The following is a 14528-nucleotide window of genomic DNA, read 5'->3' as shown; positions in this document are numbered from 1 at the left end:
GTGTCCCGCCTATTCCTATGCAGCTACTTGGATTCAATGATTGCTATTGCCCAAGATTCCATTTGTGATCCAGTGAAAGGCAAAAACAGTAATATCATATGCCCCGCTGCTCCCTTGTGGTCTAACTTTTGGGAGTGTGTGAGTGATCAGAATTGCCCCTTGCCGAAACTAAGGGAGATATCCTATGTCGGAGTTGAGTGGTTGTTGGTGGTCGTGCACCCACCGGGAGAGTTGGAACGGACCATGGTGTTTTTCACTTTCTGGAGGAGCTGGCATACCGTAATGAAATAGTACATGAGAAAGCCCCAACACCGATGGCTATGTCCTATTGATTCCTATGCAGCTACTTGTTTTCAATGATTGCTATCGCCCAGGATTCCATTTGTGATCCAATGAAAGGCAAAGCAGTAATATCATATCCCCCGCTAGCCAAGAGTTCACATAAAATACCAAAACCAAACTCTCCGGTGAGTTGGTTCCCATCTCCATCAGGATGGGTGAAGCTTAATGCTGACGGATCTTGGGATGACGGCAGAACAGGAGCTGGCATGGTTCTTCGGGACAAATGGCGCAATCATTTATTCTTCCTACAGGGAATTATTTAACTTCATATATGGCCTTGAAGCAGAAATAAGTGCGTGTATGGAGGGATTGTCTCTCGCTATGAAATGTATGGATCTTTCCATTCTTGTTGAAATGGATTCACTATCAGCGATGAACATTTTATGTGACAATGACATAGACTGGTCGGTCTATGCGTTTTTGGTGGGAGAGATAAAGCTTCTGAAGTCGCTTTGTATGACTCGTGTTACTCATACCAACCATGATTAGAATATAGATAGTGATTCTTTTTAGCTTCGTATGACTCATGTTACTCATACCAACCGTGACCAGAATATAGTTAGTGATTTTTTTAAACTAAATTTGTTAAAACCAAGAGTAGAACTGTTGTCTGGTTAGGCTTGGGCCTCCTCGAAGTTATTGAATTATGTAAAGAAGATTGTTTTTTTTTTGAACTGGCCAACAATTGCTGGTTTTCATTAGCTTAGCAGAAGGGAGCGACAAAATGTTTGATCAAGTGATCAGTGGGCGAAGGGGAGAAAAACATTGAGAAAAACTTCGTCATGCAGAGATATCACGCGGCGTGCCCAAAAGGGTGCTCTAAGCATTTTGCGCCTGCGATCCGCCATTGCTCCATGTCTGAGCGGCAACAGCCGATGATGTTGGCCGGGCTTGGCAGCTTCCCTTTGAAGACACAGTTATTCCTCTCCATCCAAATTTGCCAGCTGATGAGTGGGATCATGGATTTGATGCCTTTTTGGGAAGTCGTGGCGGCGGCGGCGATGATCATTTTGACCTTGGCCGTGGTTGTCTACCCGTTGCTTCATGTGTCTGGGTGTAGGGCAGAGCACCCCTCCCACGTTGCCGCTGTGCTCCACACTTGCATGGCCGTTGGGCAGTCCCAGATGAGGTGCACCGAGCTCTCGAGGTTGCGCAGGCAGAGTGGGCAGAAACAGCCGTTTGGCCATCCACACCGTTGTAATCTGTCGTTGCACCACAACCTGTTCAGGTGGAGCAGCCATAAGGACATCTTGTTCTTGTCCGGCACCCACACCTTTTAGATGTTTGTAAGGAAGATTGTATGGTTGGTGATTGGGTAATACTTCGTCCGTCCAAAATTACTTGTCGCGGAAATAGATAAAAGTATATGTATTTAGAACTAAAATATGTCTATATACATTTATTTTTCCAATAAGTATTTCCAGATGGAGGAAGTATAAGTTTTTACTAAAAAAGGAACGCAGGTTTAAGAAAGGATTTATTACATGATAAGGATTGCTAAGAAACGCAAAGCGATTAGACACGCGTTCCTTCCTTCGTTGGTTTGGCTGGAGGCTGTCAACTTGTCTAGCAGTGAGGCGATCCCAGCCTGCCCGACCGGCAACTCCTCTCCGTCTCTCCCCCATGCTGCCGCCGCCGCCGCCGCCGCCTCCTCCCGCCGTTCCTCCCACCAGCGCCGCCGCGGCCTATGCGTCTCTTGCCGCCATTGCGAGCTCCGTCGAGGGCCTCGCCTCCTTCAACGAGGTGCTCGTCGAGTTCCTCGACGAGTGGCGCGAATTCCACCTCGACGCCAACTCCATCGCCGCCGCCCTGCCCCCGCTCGCCGACGACGATGCCGACCCCGACCCCAAGCCCAGCCCCGTGGGAGAGCTCGGGGCCCTCCTCGGCCAGTGGAACCCCGTCCACCCCGCGGCGGCCGCCGCCGCACCCCCCCTCGCCGACCGCGTAGCGGACGAATCCAACCCTAGATTACCCGACCCCGTCGCCGAGCGCCGCCAGCACAGTCCCGTGCCTCAAGACCCCCTCCACCAGCGGGACGAATCCATCCCTAAACCCGGCCCGGTGATCGAGCGCCGCGAGCACAGTCCCCTGCCTGCGCCCCAGCGGCTCACCTCCGCCCCCGCCGTCCCCGCCGCCGCCGCCGACCCCGTCCCCGAGCCCGAGCCGAAACCCGCCCTCCCGGCCGAGGTCGGGCCCGTTCGCGCGCCCAAGCCCGCACCCAAGCCCGGCCCCGGCCGCGAGCGCAGGGCCAGCGAGCAGGAGGCGGAGATGCTGGGGGGCATCTGCGAGCAGATGGGGTCGCGCTCGCTCCGCGGCTTCGTCACCACCCACCTGCGGGACCGCGCCTGGCTGCGCCGCGTGGGCCCGGCCGCGCTGCGCCGCGCCCCGGACCCCGCCGTGCTCGTCATCCGCGCCGTCAGCCGCAGCTACATCTGCGCCGAGAGCGAGAACGCCGAGACCGCCTGCGTGCTCCTCCTGGAGCTCTACGTGCGCGCGGGCTGCCCCCGCCGCCCGGAGGGGGAGGGGGAGGCCGAGGTGCGGGCCGAGGCGCGCGTGTCCGCGCTCTCGTGGCGCAGCCGGATCGTGCGGGAGAAGGGCCGGGTCGCCGACGCCAGCGCCAGGGACGCCCGCGGCCTCATCCTCCTCATGGCCGCCTTCGGCGTGCCCCTCGAGTTCCCTCTGCAGGAGCTCTACCAGCTGATGCTTGCCGGCGGCTGCTTGACCTGCGTCGACGTGCTCAGATGCTCCCAGCCCTTCATGAAGAAGCTGCGTGGTGAGGGCACCCTACCACACCTGTTGCATTATCAGCAATTCCGCATGGCCTAGTTATCCCTGCTTCCTGACTAATCAAGACTCTTCTTGTGTTGCAGATGTTGTTGCTGATATGCTGAACAGGGGAAGTTATCGCGAAGCGATTGGTGTGATCCTTGCATTTGACCTGCAGGAGGCGTTCCCGCTCGATGGCGTACTGTCTTACATCGTTGACAAGGTTGTGCGCAATAGGAAGGAGCAAGAGAGCGAGGTGGAGTGTGATTTGGCGGGATCGGTATGTTCTGTCGATTTCTCGTGCAATCAATTTATCACTACTGAAAAGAGAGCTAACTGATGTATGTCGTCAGAAGGATTTAATGGCTGACCTGGCAAATTCTTTCCACTATTGCGTAGATTCGATAGCCGTTATAGATGTCAGATATAATCTTCAACACGCGATATATTCGATAACTGCTATATCAGATGTTACATCTAATCTTCAGCACCTTCTATATATTGCGATATATTCAGTAATCATTGTATGATATGTTAAACATAGTCTTTAGCACCTTCTGTATATCACGATGACACGATATATTCGATACCCATTATGTATCCTGTGCTATAGTTAATCATCGCGATATATTCTAGAACCATTATATATCCTGTGCTATATTTAATGACTGATCTGGCAAATTCTTTCCACTATTGCGTTGATTGGATAACCGTTATAGATGTCAGATATAATCTTCAACACCTTCATATGTCGTGATATATTCAATAGTTATTATATCCTATGTTACGTTTCTCTTCAGAACCTTCTATATGTTGTGATATGTTAAATATACCATTGTATGATATGTTAAATATATTCTTTACCACCTTGTATGTATCGCGATATATTCGTTAACGATTATATATACTGTGCTATATTTAACCTTATGCACCTTTATGTCGCGATATATTTGATATCCATTATTGGTGCCATCATGTATTTAATCATAAGCACATTGCATCTTAAATGCTTCATCTCTAATGAGCACATCCTGCTTGTTTTCTGTGCAGAAAAAACGTGATGAAGAGGAGTTGCTTCTTTGGAGATCAATATCGAAATATGTGGAGGAGCGCACACCATGTTTTTCAGAAATGTCTTGTCCCAGTTTGGCTGAGAGGATTAAGGTGCTAGAAGAACGCGTTGGAAAGCCAAACCAAAACCTTTCTGAGTGAAGAGAGTCGCGAACCAAGCTTCTCTGAGCGAAGAGAGCCAAACCAAGCCTCTCTAATGATCTAACATAAATCATGAACTGCAGAAGCAACACCGCTACGAGCGAGGAGAGCTTAACAGACCAGTTCTGCAGTTCAAATACTGCAGCTATACGAATTTTGACATGGATCCAGCCGTACTGTACTGTATGGACTTGTAGGAAGTCTTTCTGGGCTCCTCAAGTATCCATTATACACCTGATAGAATTATACCCAGCCTAGTAAGGCACACAGTATGACAATATGTTGTGGTTGAACTTAAACCTGCTTGTAGCAACCTTGGCCTGTTTCCCCCAAACAGCAAGCTCGGTAATATTTCCATGTTTGGAAGGGATGGATTTTGGGGATTGTTCTGAATCCCGCATCATCCTTCCATTCCCACCCCTTTCAGAACATCCGTTTGAGACTCTGTGTGGTGGCCTGTTTTGAAAGCTCACATTTACTTTGGCCCAAGATGAATGAATCATGAAATCTCTAGTTATGTTTTATTTCTAAGTCAATTCATTCCGTAATGTCGAGTTATAGTTTCTGTAATCTTTTTATTAAATTCTTCTAGCATTTGGCCATGCTTTTGTGGAATTCACTCAAGATGGGTTTTGTAGAACATGGCACATCTTGGTTTGCCTGTTCTATGCAGCATCACAAAATTTGGTCACTGAAAATGCCAAAATTGCCTTTCCATCCTACAGTCGTATGGTCTGTAGAGGAGGAAATGGGGTGTGGGCATTCCTAAGGCATAATCATGACATGTTCTCCTTGTGATTCTTTGCACTTGGTACATTTGCATATATTTATTATGGTGTTGGAGGAATGCCCGAGCAGAGCTTGAGGAACTGAACCTGCTTGCTAGAGCACTTTTAAACTTGCTTATTACTAGGTATATTATATATTATATATTATATATAGGGAACGTTGAGTTTGTAGGTTGTCAAAATATTTGTACTGTATTAGATTCTTCCAAGGGTTTGACCCTGCTGCTAAGGATTTTATCAGTTGAGTTGGATTTTGCTGAGCAATTCCTATTCCGTGTGTTGTACTCCTACACAGCATGGAGTGCAACGACGAAACAGTAGGTCTTTCTACAGTTTGATCTTTCAACCCGCGTCTGGGTGCCCTTGCCGTTGCTTGGTTGTTAACATAAATTTACGGGTCGCCATGTTTCAACTTTGAACGGATGGCTATATTTCTTTCCGACAAGTTATTTTTCCCTGTTTGGACACTCGATTTTATTTTTCAGGCATTTTAGATCTAGTTGGGCGAGTCCATACTGAATCTGGGCACCGTCAAGCTTTATTTCTCTGACTGAATAGAGTTCCCGTTGGCTTGAAAACCGTCGCTTTTTTTTTTCCAAAAAAGGTTTATATTTTGCTGCTATGTTTCGGTGTTTCGAGACGATTTTCGAACCACAGAAGTCGAATGAAAGAAATGTGAATCCTGAAATGCACGTCTTTTTTTCAGGGTTCGGAATGCACGTCTAGGTCGTAAATCGGAGTGGGTCATCGAGGCTCTGACCGGCTGGCGTGGCGCGTTGACCGCCGCCACGTCGGATGAGAGTCACACGTAGGCGAACATTTTATTTTTAGTTTTCCACGTAGGATATAGCTGGCTGAAGCGACTACTAGACGCAACCGCATCGATCGTCACTGTCATCCCACCACCTACCTACCTGCTGCTCCCACCGTCCTCCGCTCCGATCCCCATGGAAGCCACCGCCGCCGCCTCCCTCGCGCGGTCCCTCGCCTCCTCGCCGCTCCCCCGCGGCTCCCGCCGTAGCCGCGTGCGCGTGGTCGTCGCGGCGGCCCGACGGAGGGGGCCGTCGGGCGCGGTGGCCGCGGCGGCGGCCTCCACGGGCAACTACGTGGTGCCGCTGGACGCCGCGCCGTCGGGGATCACGCGCCCGCTCGTCGAGATCCTGCGCGACCTCAACAAGCGCGTCCCGGAGACCATCGTGCTCCCCGCCTCCCGCCGCGCCTCCGCCTCCGACCCCGTCATCCCATGGTACTATCCTCCCTCCTCCGATTCCCCATTCCCTTGTCGTGCTCGCTCGAGATCCAGCCGAATGCGTGTGGCTGGCGTCCGAGAGATCTATGTATGAGGGGCTTGTTAACCACGAAATCCTGGCCGATCCACCAACCATAGGCACACGGATCGGATCCCCCCACTGATCGTAACCTCACGCATTCTCCTGTCCTGATTACTCATGGATCTCCATTCCTCTGTCTGTCAGGTACCATGCCAACCGGATGCTCAGCTTCTACGCCCCCGGTGAGCCTCCCCCATTTGCCGAATTCCAAAACTGCTCACATATGGTTTGTGATCCGATCCGAGTGGGTCGATTCATGCTAGTAATTTGTTTGCTTCACTTCACTCTGTTTATTTGTGGCTACTACTTGTTCCGAGTCGTGCATCCACACTTGGTGTGATTGCTGTGTACATGATCCCAAGCGTGCTGTAGTTTAGCATGGATGGACGATCCTTGCATTGGGGAGTTCATCAATGGCGCGTAGGCAGTGTGCTTGTATACCTAATCTGAGCAGTTGATTTCACCTATATATAGCGTTTCTACTTGAAATGTGATGATCCACGTGCTAACTGTTTGCTCCTTATGGTGTTCTTGGATTGTGCCCTGTTTCCAGGCTGGTGCGGAGAGGTCCGTGATGTTATTTACAACGACAATGGGAAGGTGACCGTGGTGTATCGCGTCACAATTCGAGGGATAGATGGGGAGGTACCTAACTACTATCTCTTGTTTGTGATGACGGTCAACATACCGCAAAGGCCAACATCGTATGAATTAGTTTGTTAATGGATCAATCGTCAAGCTCCTAATTTTGTAAATCTATTATAGTTTAGGATGCAACCTTACAAGCTATACATGCATTGGAAGAGTTACTAAGACAAGGGTTGATGGGGTTGGGACAAATCTCCTAGGAAATCTCAAATTTCGGAAATTCACTTGGTTGCCAGAATCATTGTTTAGGTTGACCTGTAAACTGAATCACTTGGGTTGCTGTGGTTGGGACAAATAAACTGGATTTAGAAATTCAGATACATTTGTGAGTTCACCCCATATGCTTGTGGCATCCAATGTCAAGTTGCAGGAGCCCCTGCCTATCTGTCTTTGCCCATCCAAGGCGTAAATCAATTATTTTCTGTTTGTTCTAGGCATTAGTTATAATATGGAACCGACTACACCTGTCATTTCCGAGCTTGTGTCTGTGTACAAAGTACAGAGTATATACTCCCCTGGTTCACCAAGCAGATATTATTTGAGTTTATGACAAGAAAATCAACTGAGCGAAAATCAACTTCTTAAGTCAAGAAAATCACAGCTATGGGCAAATACCTAACATCGAAACATCACAAATTTCTAAAAAATTCCACCATGACCAAGATCGATGTTTGATAATCTTCACCGGAACTCTGCTTTCGTCTGTGCAGGTTCATCGGGAGGCCGCTGGAACAGCATCACTGAGCGACGCACGGCTCGACGACCCCGTGGCGGCTGCAGAAGAGGCCGCGTTCTGCAAGGCCTGCGCAAGGTTCGGTTTTGGACTGTACCTGTACCATGAAGATGAGGCGCTGTGAGAGACGTCATCTCTTCTCTCACCCTATCCATTTTCAGAAGGTCAGACGCCAAGCTTGCCAGAGCTTGTCTGTACTGCTGCAAGATATCATCCCGCATGCACCATTCACGATGAACTGTAAATACGAGGCTTATCTTGTTACCTTGTGTTTGTTGGCACATCAGCTGTTGTAATCTCTGTGCGATAAGAGTGTCACTCGTTGCCTATCTGTCTTTGCCCATCCAAGGGGTAAATCAATTATATTCTGTTTGTTCTAGGCATTAGTTATAACTTGGCACCGACTACATCTGTCATTTCCGAGCTGTGTCTGTATTCAAAGTACAGAGTATATGCTCCCCTGGTTCACCAAACGGATATTATTTGAGTTTATGAATCCAGTTTGCTGAGTTAGATTTTTTTTTTCGCAGCTGGTCCGCTCCGCTCCGCTCCGCTCCGCTCCCGTGTCGCTCTGACAGGGGCGACACCGGGGCGCCCCAGCCCTAGCCGCCACCAGCCTCAACCACCACCACCCCACCGCCGTCGCCGGCGGCGGCGAAGGCCTGCTCCTGAAACCAGGGACTCGCGCTCCTCCCTCAAATCCAAGCTCCCCTCGCTCAGATGCTTTGGCGGCTCTCGTCACTGGATGCAGCGGCGTGCTGCGCGGGCTCCTGCCCGTCAGCTGCTCCAGCTGGTTGATGCGGGGTGGCAGCCCACTCTACCTCTCTGGTTCGTCCGCTCCGGCTGTGGCCGGATGTTTGCTCGGCGCGGCGATGTGGGGCGCGGCGGCGTGGCTTTCGCCCAGATCTGCGGGTTCAGTGGCGGGGGATTGCGGCCACGGGGGTGCTGGCGCAGGGCGTCCTTGTCCTGGGTGCGCGCGGCCCTGGGCGCGTGGCGCGGTCGCCGGAGCGGCATCGGGTGTAGCATGGAGTGGTGGCACCCGGTGCGGGTGCGGGCGGCTACGGGCGCGCGTCAGGTCAGGAGAGCTGCGGGGTGAGGTGGTTCTGGAGCGGCTGGCGCGCCGGCTCCAGATCTGGCAGTGCTCGGAGTTTGCCGAGGCCCCCATCCCCGATCTGGCAATCTTCGCGGCGGTTGGTCGTGGGATGGTTCTCAGCGGCTTGGTTGGCGCTGCCGGCAGTGATGGTGGATGCGTGGCTTGCTTCTGGCTCGGGTTAAGCTGGTCGTGATGGCGGACGGCCCAGGCGGCGATCTCAGGCCAGATCTGACCTGCAGTGCTCCGAATCGGGTCCTGTGCGACGGTGCTCTGGGAGAAATCCCCGCTCACCCATTGTGTGAGCCGACCACGACGGCGCCACCCCGGCATCGTATACCTTCCTAGAGGCGTGGTCTCCGAGCTATTTCGTGTGGATCTGCGGCGTGGTTCTGGCTGTCTTGCTGTAGGGATGTGCTCAAACTTCGGGTGAGAACCTTGCATCGACTTTGTCGATGTCGGTGACAGCGGCGTCTATGGACGTCGTCTTCCTTGCAGGAGGTGCCGCTGTGGAGCTCCAGCACCTACGGTACTTTGCTTTGTGGTCTCCGGGTGAAAACCTAAGTTCCGGCTCGCCGGGTCGGATGATGGTGTTGTGTCTTCGACAGCACTACCTCCTTGGAGGCGTCATCTTGGAGACCCTCAAACGACGGCTCCTGTTGCTGCGCGTGGTTGATGGTGGTGCGGCCATCTTGGGGCCGATGGTGGTGTCCTCTTCTTCATGTGTTTCTCTTCGACTGTCCTTCGTGTGGTCTCCGTGTGCATGCTCAAGACCTTCCCATGGTTGCCGTTGTGCTGCGGCGAGCTTCGGGCTCTTGGTGTTGTCTTGGTTCACCTTTGCTCAATGACGGCGCAATGATGCCTCCCCAACCTGCTAATCGTTTTGACCGCCCGTGGCGGATCTCCCAGTCAAGGTTCGTGTTAAGGTTTGGCACTCGTTGATTATGGTTGATCCTCTGTTGTGCCGTGGGGCTCGCACGCCGGTGCGGTGCGTTAGGTTGTTTGCAGAGTCTTGGTATTGTGATCCCTGGACAAAAACCCACATCTACTTGTGTCTCTCGTGGTGTTGGTCTTTTGCCTGCTAGCTAGGTCATGCCCTCTCCTAGGTGGCAATTTTTTTCTCATCTTCTGTAACCTTGTTACCTGTATGGTTTTCGGCCCGGTTTTCCTCATAAACGGGGTCAACTTGTTTAGGTTTTTGATCCGGTTTCCCTTATAAACTGGATCAGCCAAAGCTTAAGGGGTGACCCTTAGCTTTGGCAGCTTTTTGAGCAATATATTCAGGTGGGGATCCTCTCCCCCCCGTGACCGTTAAAAAAAAAGTTTGCTGAGTTATATTAACTAGGGAGTAGATAAATGGTACTCCCTCGATAAAGAATATAAGAATGTAGTGATCTAAACACTCTTATATTTCTTTACGGAGGGTGTATGGTCAACCTTCAGCGTCTTAATCAGGTTCATAACCACCCAGTGTAATACAAATCAGCACTAGACGGTCAATAATCGGTAACCACGGTTGCACACGTTAGTATGATGCCCCGCACATTGTTGCGGGAATGTTTGCAATATTTTAATGAGATTTTGATTATATGAAACATGAATTCTAGAAACAATAGTTTTTGAAAGTATATAAGAATTAAATGTAAATAGCATAATAAAATGAAATTTTACATGCATGCATGTTGTAGTGGATTTTTAATATGCATAGTTGCATGTTGAGGTGGGCCTGTCCTTATGCATGTTGACTGATGAGGTGGCATGCTTGCATGTTGAGAGAAACATATTAGTGGGGGCTAGCTATTTAGATATAGAAGATTTGGCTTTTACACTCAGAGATCTGAAGTCTCTGGAGACATTGTAGTATAGTACTCTGTGAACATTTTACTATTAATGAGCGTGTTTACCTTATGTTTCAAACTGATTATTTGAACATACAAACTTAAGTTCCAGTTCCCCCGCAAACGAAATATGGGTTCAGTTACATAAGCAGCCAGTCTTTGCAAGGTGATCTTGAATTTCCTGGTTGGGCTGGCAGCAAATCAGATGCAATCACTGCATTATTGTTGTTGTATATTACCTATTTATGCAAACACCTGTGATTGATTAAAACTTGCAAACGGACATAGCACTGTGGCAATTTCTTGAGTCAAGAAAATCATAGCTACAGACAATATCTAAAATTGAAACAGCAGTTATTTCTGAAAATTTCAACCACAAACAAAGTTAGTATTTGATAATCTTCACTGGAACTCTGCTTTCGTCTGTGCAGGTTCATCGGGAGGCTGGTGGAACAGCATCATTGAGCGACGCACGGCTCGACGACCCCGTGGCGGCTGCAGAAGAGGCCGCGTTCTGCAAGGCCTGCGCAAGGCTCGGCTTCGGGCTGTACCTGTACCACGAAGACGAGGTGCTGTGAAGGACGCCTCTTCTCTCACCCTATCCACGCTCAAAAGGTCAGATGCCAAGCTTGCCAGAGCTTGTATGTACCGCTGCAAGATATCACCCCACATGAGCTGTAACTGTAAATATGAGGCGTATTTTGTTTACCTTTGTGTTTGTTGGCACATCAGCTGTTGTAATCTCTGTGCGATAAGCGCGTCACTCGTTTTCTGAATTGTACCCCTGTGATGATTCCAGTTACAATTGGTATAAATACATGATGCCACAGTTGTTAGAGTTTGGAGATTGGCACTTTCATTGGAACATTTGTGAAGAACTTATGTAATGGAAGCTCCTGATCTTTGTGCTAGCTGAGATGATTGCAGTATATGTCATTAGGTTAATTAGTTTTGCCCTAAAACCCTGCTAGATGGCATTATAATGTTGCGTTTTTTCCCCTATTCGTGCACGCTCCTCTTTGGCATCCTGTACAGCAGATCAAACAGGCCCTGTCCAGCTAGAAACAGACTACGCGGTATAAATAGATTACCGAAAAAGGGTTTCCCCTGCTTTGTATTACAAAGCAACAGGGCCGTCTCCAGAAATTCGGGGCCCCGGTGCGAAAAGCATAATGGGGCCCTAACATTTTCAAAAAACATATAATAACTCAAGCACAATCACCTGACTATGTAATTTCAATTTATGTTATTTCTTACAATGTTTAGAAAATTCTCAAGTGTCAATGCAAAATACTAAAACCAATAAACTTACCTCATGCTCATGCTGTACTGAAAAGTGTCTTCCGTCTTCTTCTAGTTTATGTTTCTTCTTACGCTTTAAGGCACCAGAATCATACTTTCTTTTATAACTAGAATGCATGATTGTTTCTGTTTATCAACCAAACAAAAAAATATCAATGCATTTAAGCTGATGAACTCACATAAAACATAGGCTTGTAATTTGTATAGATAGTTAGAATCAGATAGAACCTTGATTTTCGACTTGGACGACTGGATGAGAAACTATTGAAAATCTTGAATCTGTGACAACTTTTGAAATTCAACAACTAGACAAAAAATCATTCCAAAACATATAAGTAAAATCTTAACACAACTTTTGTAGTTTGTATCAAAACTAGAGAAAAGAGGAGACGCTTAGGGCACCGGTTACTGTTGGTCGTTGGCCTTCTGTTCGGCGGCACCGCAGCAGTGTTGGACGGCGCGACGGCGTCCAGCGGTCGCAAGTCCCGTGCAGTTCCACTTCCGCCCATCGCCTGGCTGCAAATCAATTGCCGCCGAGCCACCGATTCAATCGTCCCGAAAAGATGGATCGCACCGCCGCAGAGGAACCGGATGGAAAGCGGAGAGATTAGGGAATTGGGAACGACAGAGAGATTAGGGAATAGGGAACGGCAGAAGTCACGGAACGTACGTACACGTACTGTGTGGATTTCTCGGATCGATCCACGCGAGGATGGACATCGCGTATGGCTCGAGGCCTTGAGCGGACCAGGCCCAGGAAGGCCGAAATGAGTGTTTTCAGCCCTCATGCGACACACAGAGGCAATATGGCCCGAAACTGATTTTATTTTTTGGACTATTCATACACGTATATGGCCCTAATCGGGGGCCCCAGGATTTTGGGGGCCCTGTGCGAGCGCACGGCTCGCACATGCCCTTGGACGGCCCTGCAAAGCAACCAACACCGATCACATAGCAATGCTCGAGCGAGAAGCACAACAAGCCCAAAAGAAAAGAGAAAGAACAAAGAAGAAGAAAGAAATGCCAACAACGACAGCTCGACAAAGCGCGGATGACCCGCCACTGCTGCGCCCTCCAGAATCGACCCACCACAGACCAAGAATCCGATCCGCCGCGTACCACGCAGCACCTCCAAGAAGGGAGGCGACGTCGACGACGCTGCTGCTCGGGCGTGTCCTAGGGTTTTCCCCGGCACGCGGAAGGGAGAGGGGGATGGATACCTCCGACACCCTCCAGGAAGGGATGGTGGCACCGCAGGTGTCACCGCATCGGAGCCGGAAGAGCCGGCAAGGGATCTCTCCCGCACTCCAAACCCCACCGCCCAACCAGGCCGAAGCCAACCAGCCACCTTGCCGCCCACCAGTATGCGCCACCGCGGTCTTGACGCCACCCACGCCACCTCACTGAGATCACCACCACGAGCCAAGAGGGCGGAGAGAGACGCATGAGGCGACGGGAGCAGCAGCACCGGAGCCACACGTGAGGGAACTACCTCCACCGCCGTCGTGCGGGAGGCCCGAGTCTTTGGCACCGTCGCGGTCGCCGTCCGGACGCAGCGGCAGGGCATACCAGGCCACCATGGCCAGGCCAGGCCCAAATCGGGCCCATAAAGCCCTGCCGGCCACGCTGCAGCAAGGCGGCACCAGCGCCGCCAGCATCCACCCGCCCATCGCCGCTCCCCTGCCTCTTGGAAGCCACGCCGACGACCCTCCCCGCCGCCGGTTCGCCCAGACCCAGATGGGGCCCGGAGGGCCCAGATCTGGGCCGAGCCGACACCGCCAGTTCGCCCCACCCCGCCACCAACGACAGTGCCGCCGCCCAGTAGATCACCCGCCACCACGCCGGAGAGCCCTGCCGCCGCCGCCTAGGACCACCTCGCGACGCCGCACCGCCCTGCGTCAGTGCGACCTGAGAGGGGAAATGCCCGCGGCCGCCACCGCCAGCGCTGCCCGGGTTAGGCCAGATGCAGGACGCCAGCGACGGAGGCAAGGAGGGAGGGGAGGGGGAGGGCTCAGAGAGGAGGCGCTGGGGGCGTGACCGGTCACCCACGGGGGCGACGCGGTCACGAGAGGGAGGAGGAGTCTGTATAAATAGAGTCAAAGGTCTGTTATACCTAGGATTAGAGTTGAGACAGGTGGACAGAAGAGACTGCATTATATGCGGACTGTTCAGTTCATAAACTATGCGGGAAGCCGACGACACTGTGCACGAATTAGCAAAACATTGCTATGAGAACCATGTATAAAGTAATTGGATAGATGATCTTCGCTCTTGCATTCTTCAATCTCTCGTAAACGAGTAAGTGTTGTGCCATGATCAATAAAGTAAGTCATGATGGTGTTCCCTCAAAAAAAAAATATTGAGACAGGGCGCACCATACTCCACTCACCAATCTATATATGCCCTCTCTCCTAACATGTTGACTAAACCAACCACACTTGTTAGTTCTAGTCACTCTTTGTATAACTTGATAGATAC

At 50.7% G+C, this 14528-nt stretch overlaps 2 protein-coding genes and 1 long non-coding RNA gene across 3 annotated transcripts; all 3 read left to right on the top strand.

The window, feature by feature from the left end:
• Window positions 1-1894: 1894 nt before the first annotated feature.
• Window positions 1895-4844, top strand: LOC119287350 (translation initiation factor IF-2-like). The gene is made up of 3 exons (XM_037566884.1): window positions 1895-3115; window positions 3213-3388; window positions 4159-4844. The coding sequence occupies exons 1-3, from the start codon at window positions 1966-1968 to the stop codon at window positions 4318-4320; spliced, it is 1488 nt and encodes a 495-aa protein (XP_037422781.1). The 5' UTR covers window positions 1895-1965; the 3' UTR covers window positions 4321-4844.
• Window positions 4845-5321: 477 nt separating this feature from the next.
• LOC119287351 (DNA repair RAD52-like protein 2, chloroplastic) lies at window positions 5322-8320 on the top strand. Its single transcript, XM_037566885.1, has 4 exons — window positions 5322-6354; window positions 6584-6621; window positions 6993-7084; window positions 7798-8320. The coding sequence occupies exons 1-4, from the start codon at window positions 6056-6058 to the stop codon at window positions 7942-7944; spliced, it is 576 nt and encodes a 191-aa protein (XP_037422782.1). The 5' UTR covers window positions 5322-6055; the 3' UTR covers window positions 7945-8320.
• Window positions 8321-8364: 44 nt separating this feature from the next.
• Window positions 8365-11589, top strand: LOC119287349. Its single transcript, XR_005140818.1, has 2 exons — window positions 8365-10194; window positions 11180-11589. It is a non-coding gene; the product is annotated as an uncharacterized LOC119287349 (long non-coding RNA).
• Window positions 11590-14528: the final 2939 nt, after the last annotated feature.

This window comes from Triticum dicoccoides, chromosome 4A (assembly GCF_002162155.2).
Source record: "Triticum dicoccoides isolate Atlit2015 ecotype Zavitan chromosome 4A, WEW_v2.0, whole genome shotgun sequence".
Lineage (NCBI taxonomy): Eukaryota > Viridiplantae > Streptophyta > Magnoliopsida > Poales > Poaceae > Triticum > Triticum dicoccoides.
Note: the sequence above shows the minus strand (reverse complement) of the source record. Positions and strands in the feature narration are given on the sequence as shown.

Coding starts and splice junctions, on each gene's coding strand:
- LOC119287351 (XM_037566885.1), top strand. CDS start 6,056: ATGGAAGCCACCGCCGCCGCCTCCCTCGCGCGGTCCCTCGCCTCCTCG. Junction 6,355..6,583: donor TCCGACCCCGTCATCCCATG/GTACTATCCTCC, acceptor TCTGTCTGTCAG/GTACCATGCCAACCGGATGC. Junction 6,622..6,992: donor GCTCAGCTTCTACGCCCCCG/GTGAGCCTCCCC, acceptor CCCTGTTTCCAG/GCTGGTGCGGAGAGGTCCGT.
- LOC119287350 (XM_037566884.1), top strand. CDS start 1,966: ATGCTGCCGCCGCCGCCGCCGCCGCCTCCTCCCGCCGTTCCTCCCACC. Junction 3,116..3,212: donor CTTCATGAAGAAGCTGCGTG/GTGAGGGCACCC, acceptor CTTGTGTTGCAG/ATGTTGTTGCTGATATGCTG. Junction 3,389..4,158: donor AGTGTGATTTGGCGGGATCG/GTATGTTCTGTC, acceptor TTTTCTGTGCAG/AAAAAACGTGATGAAGAGGA.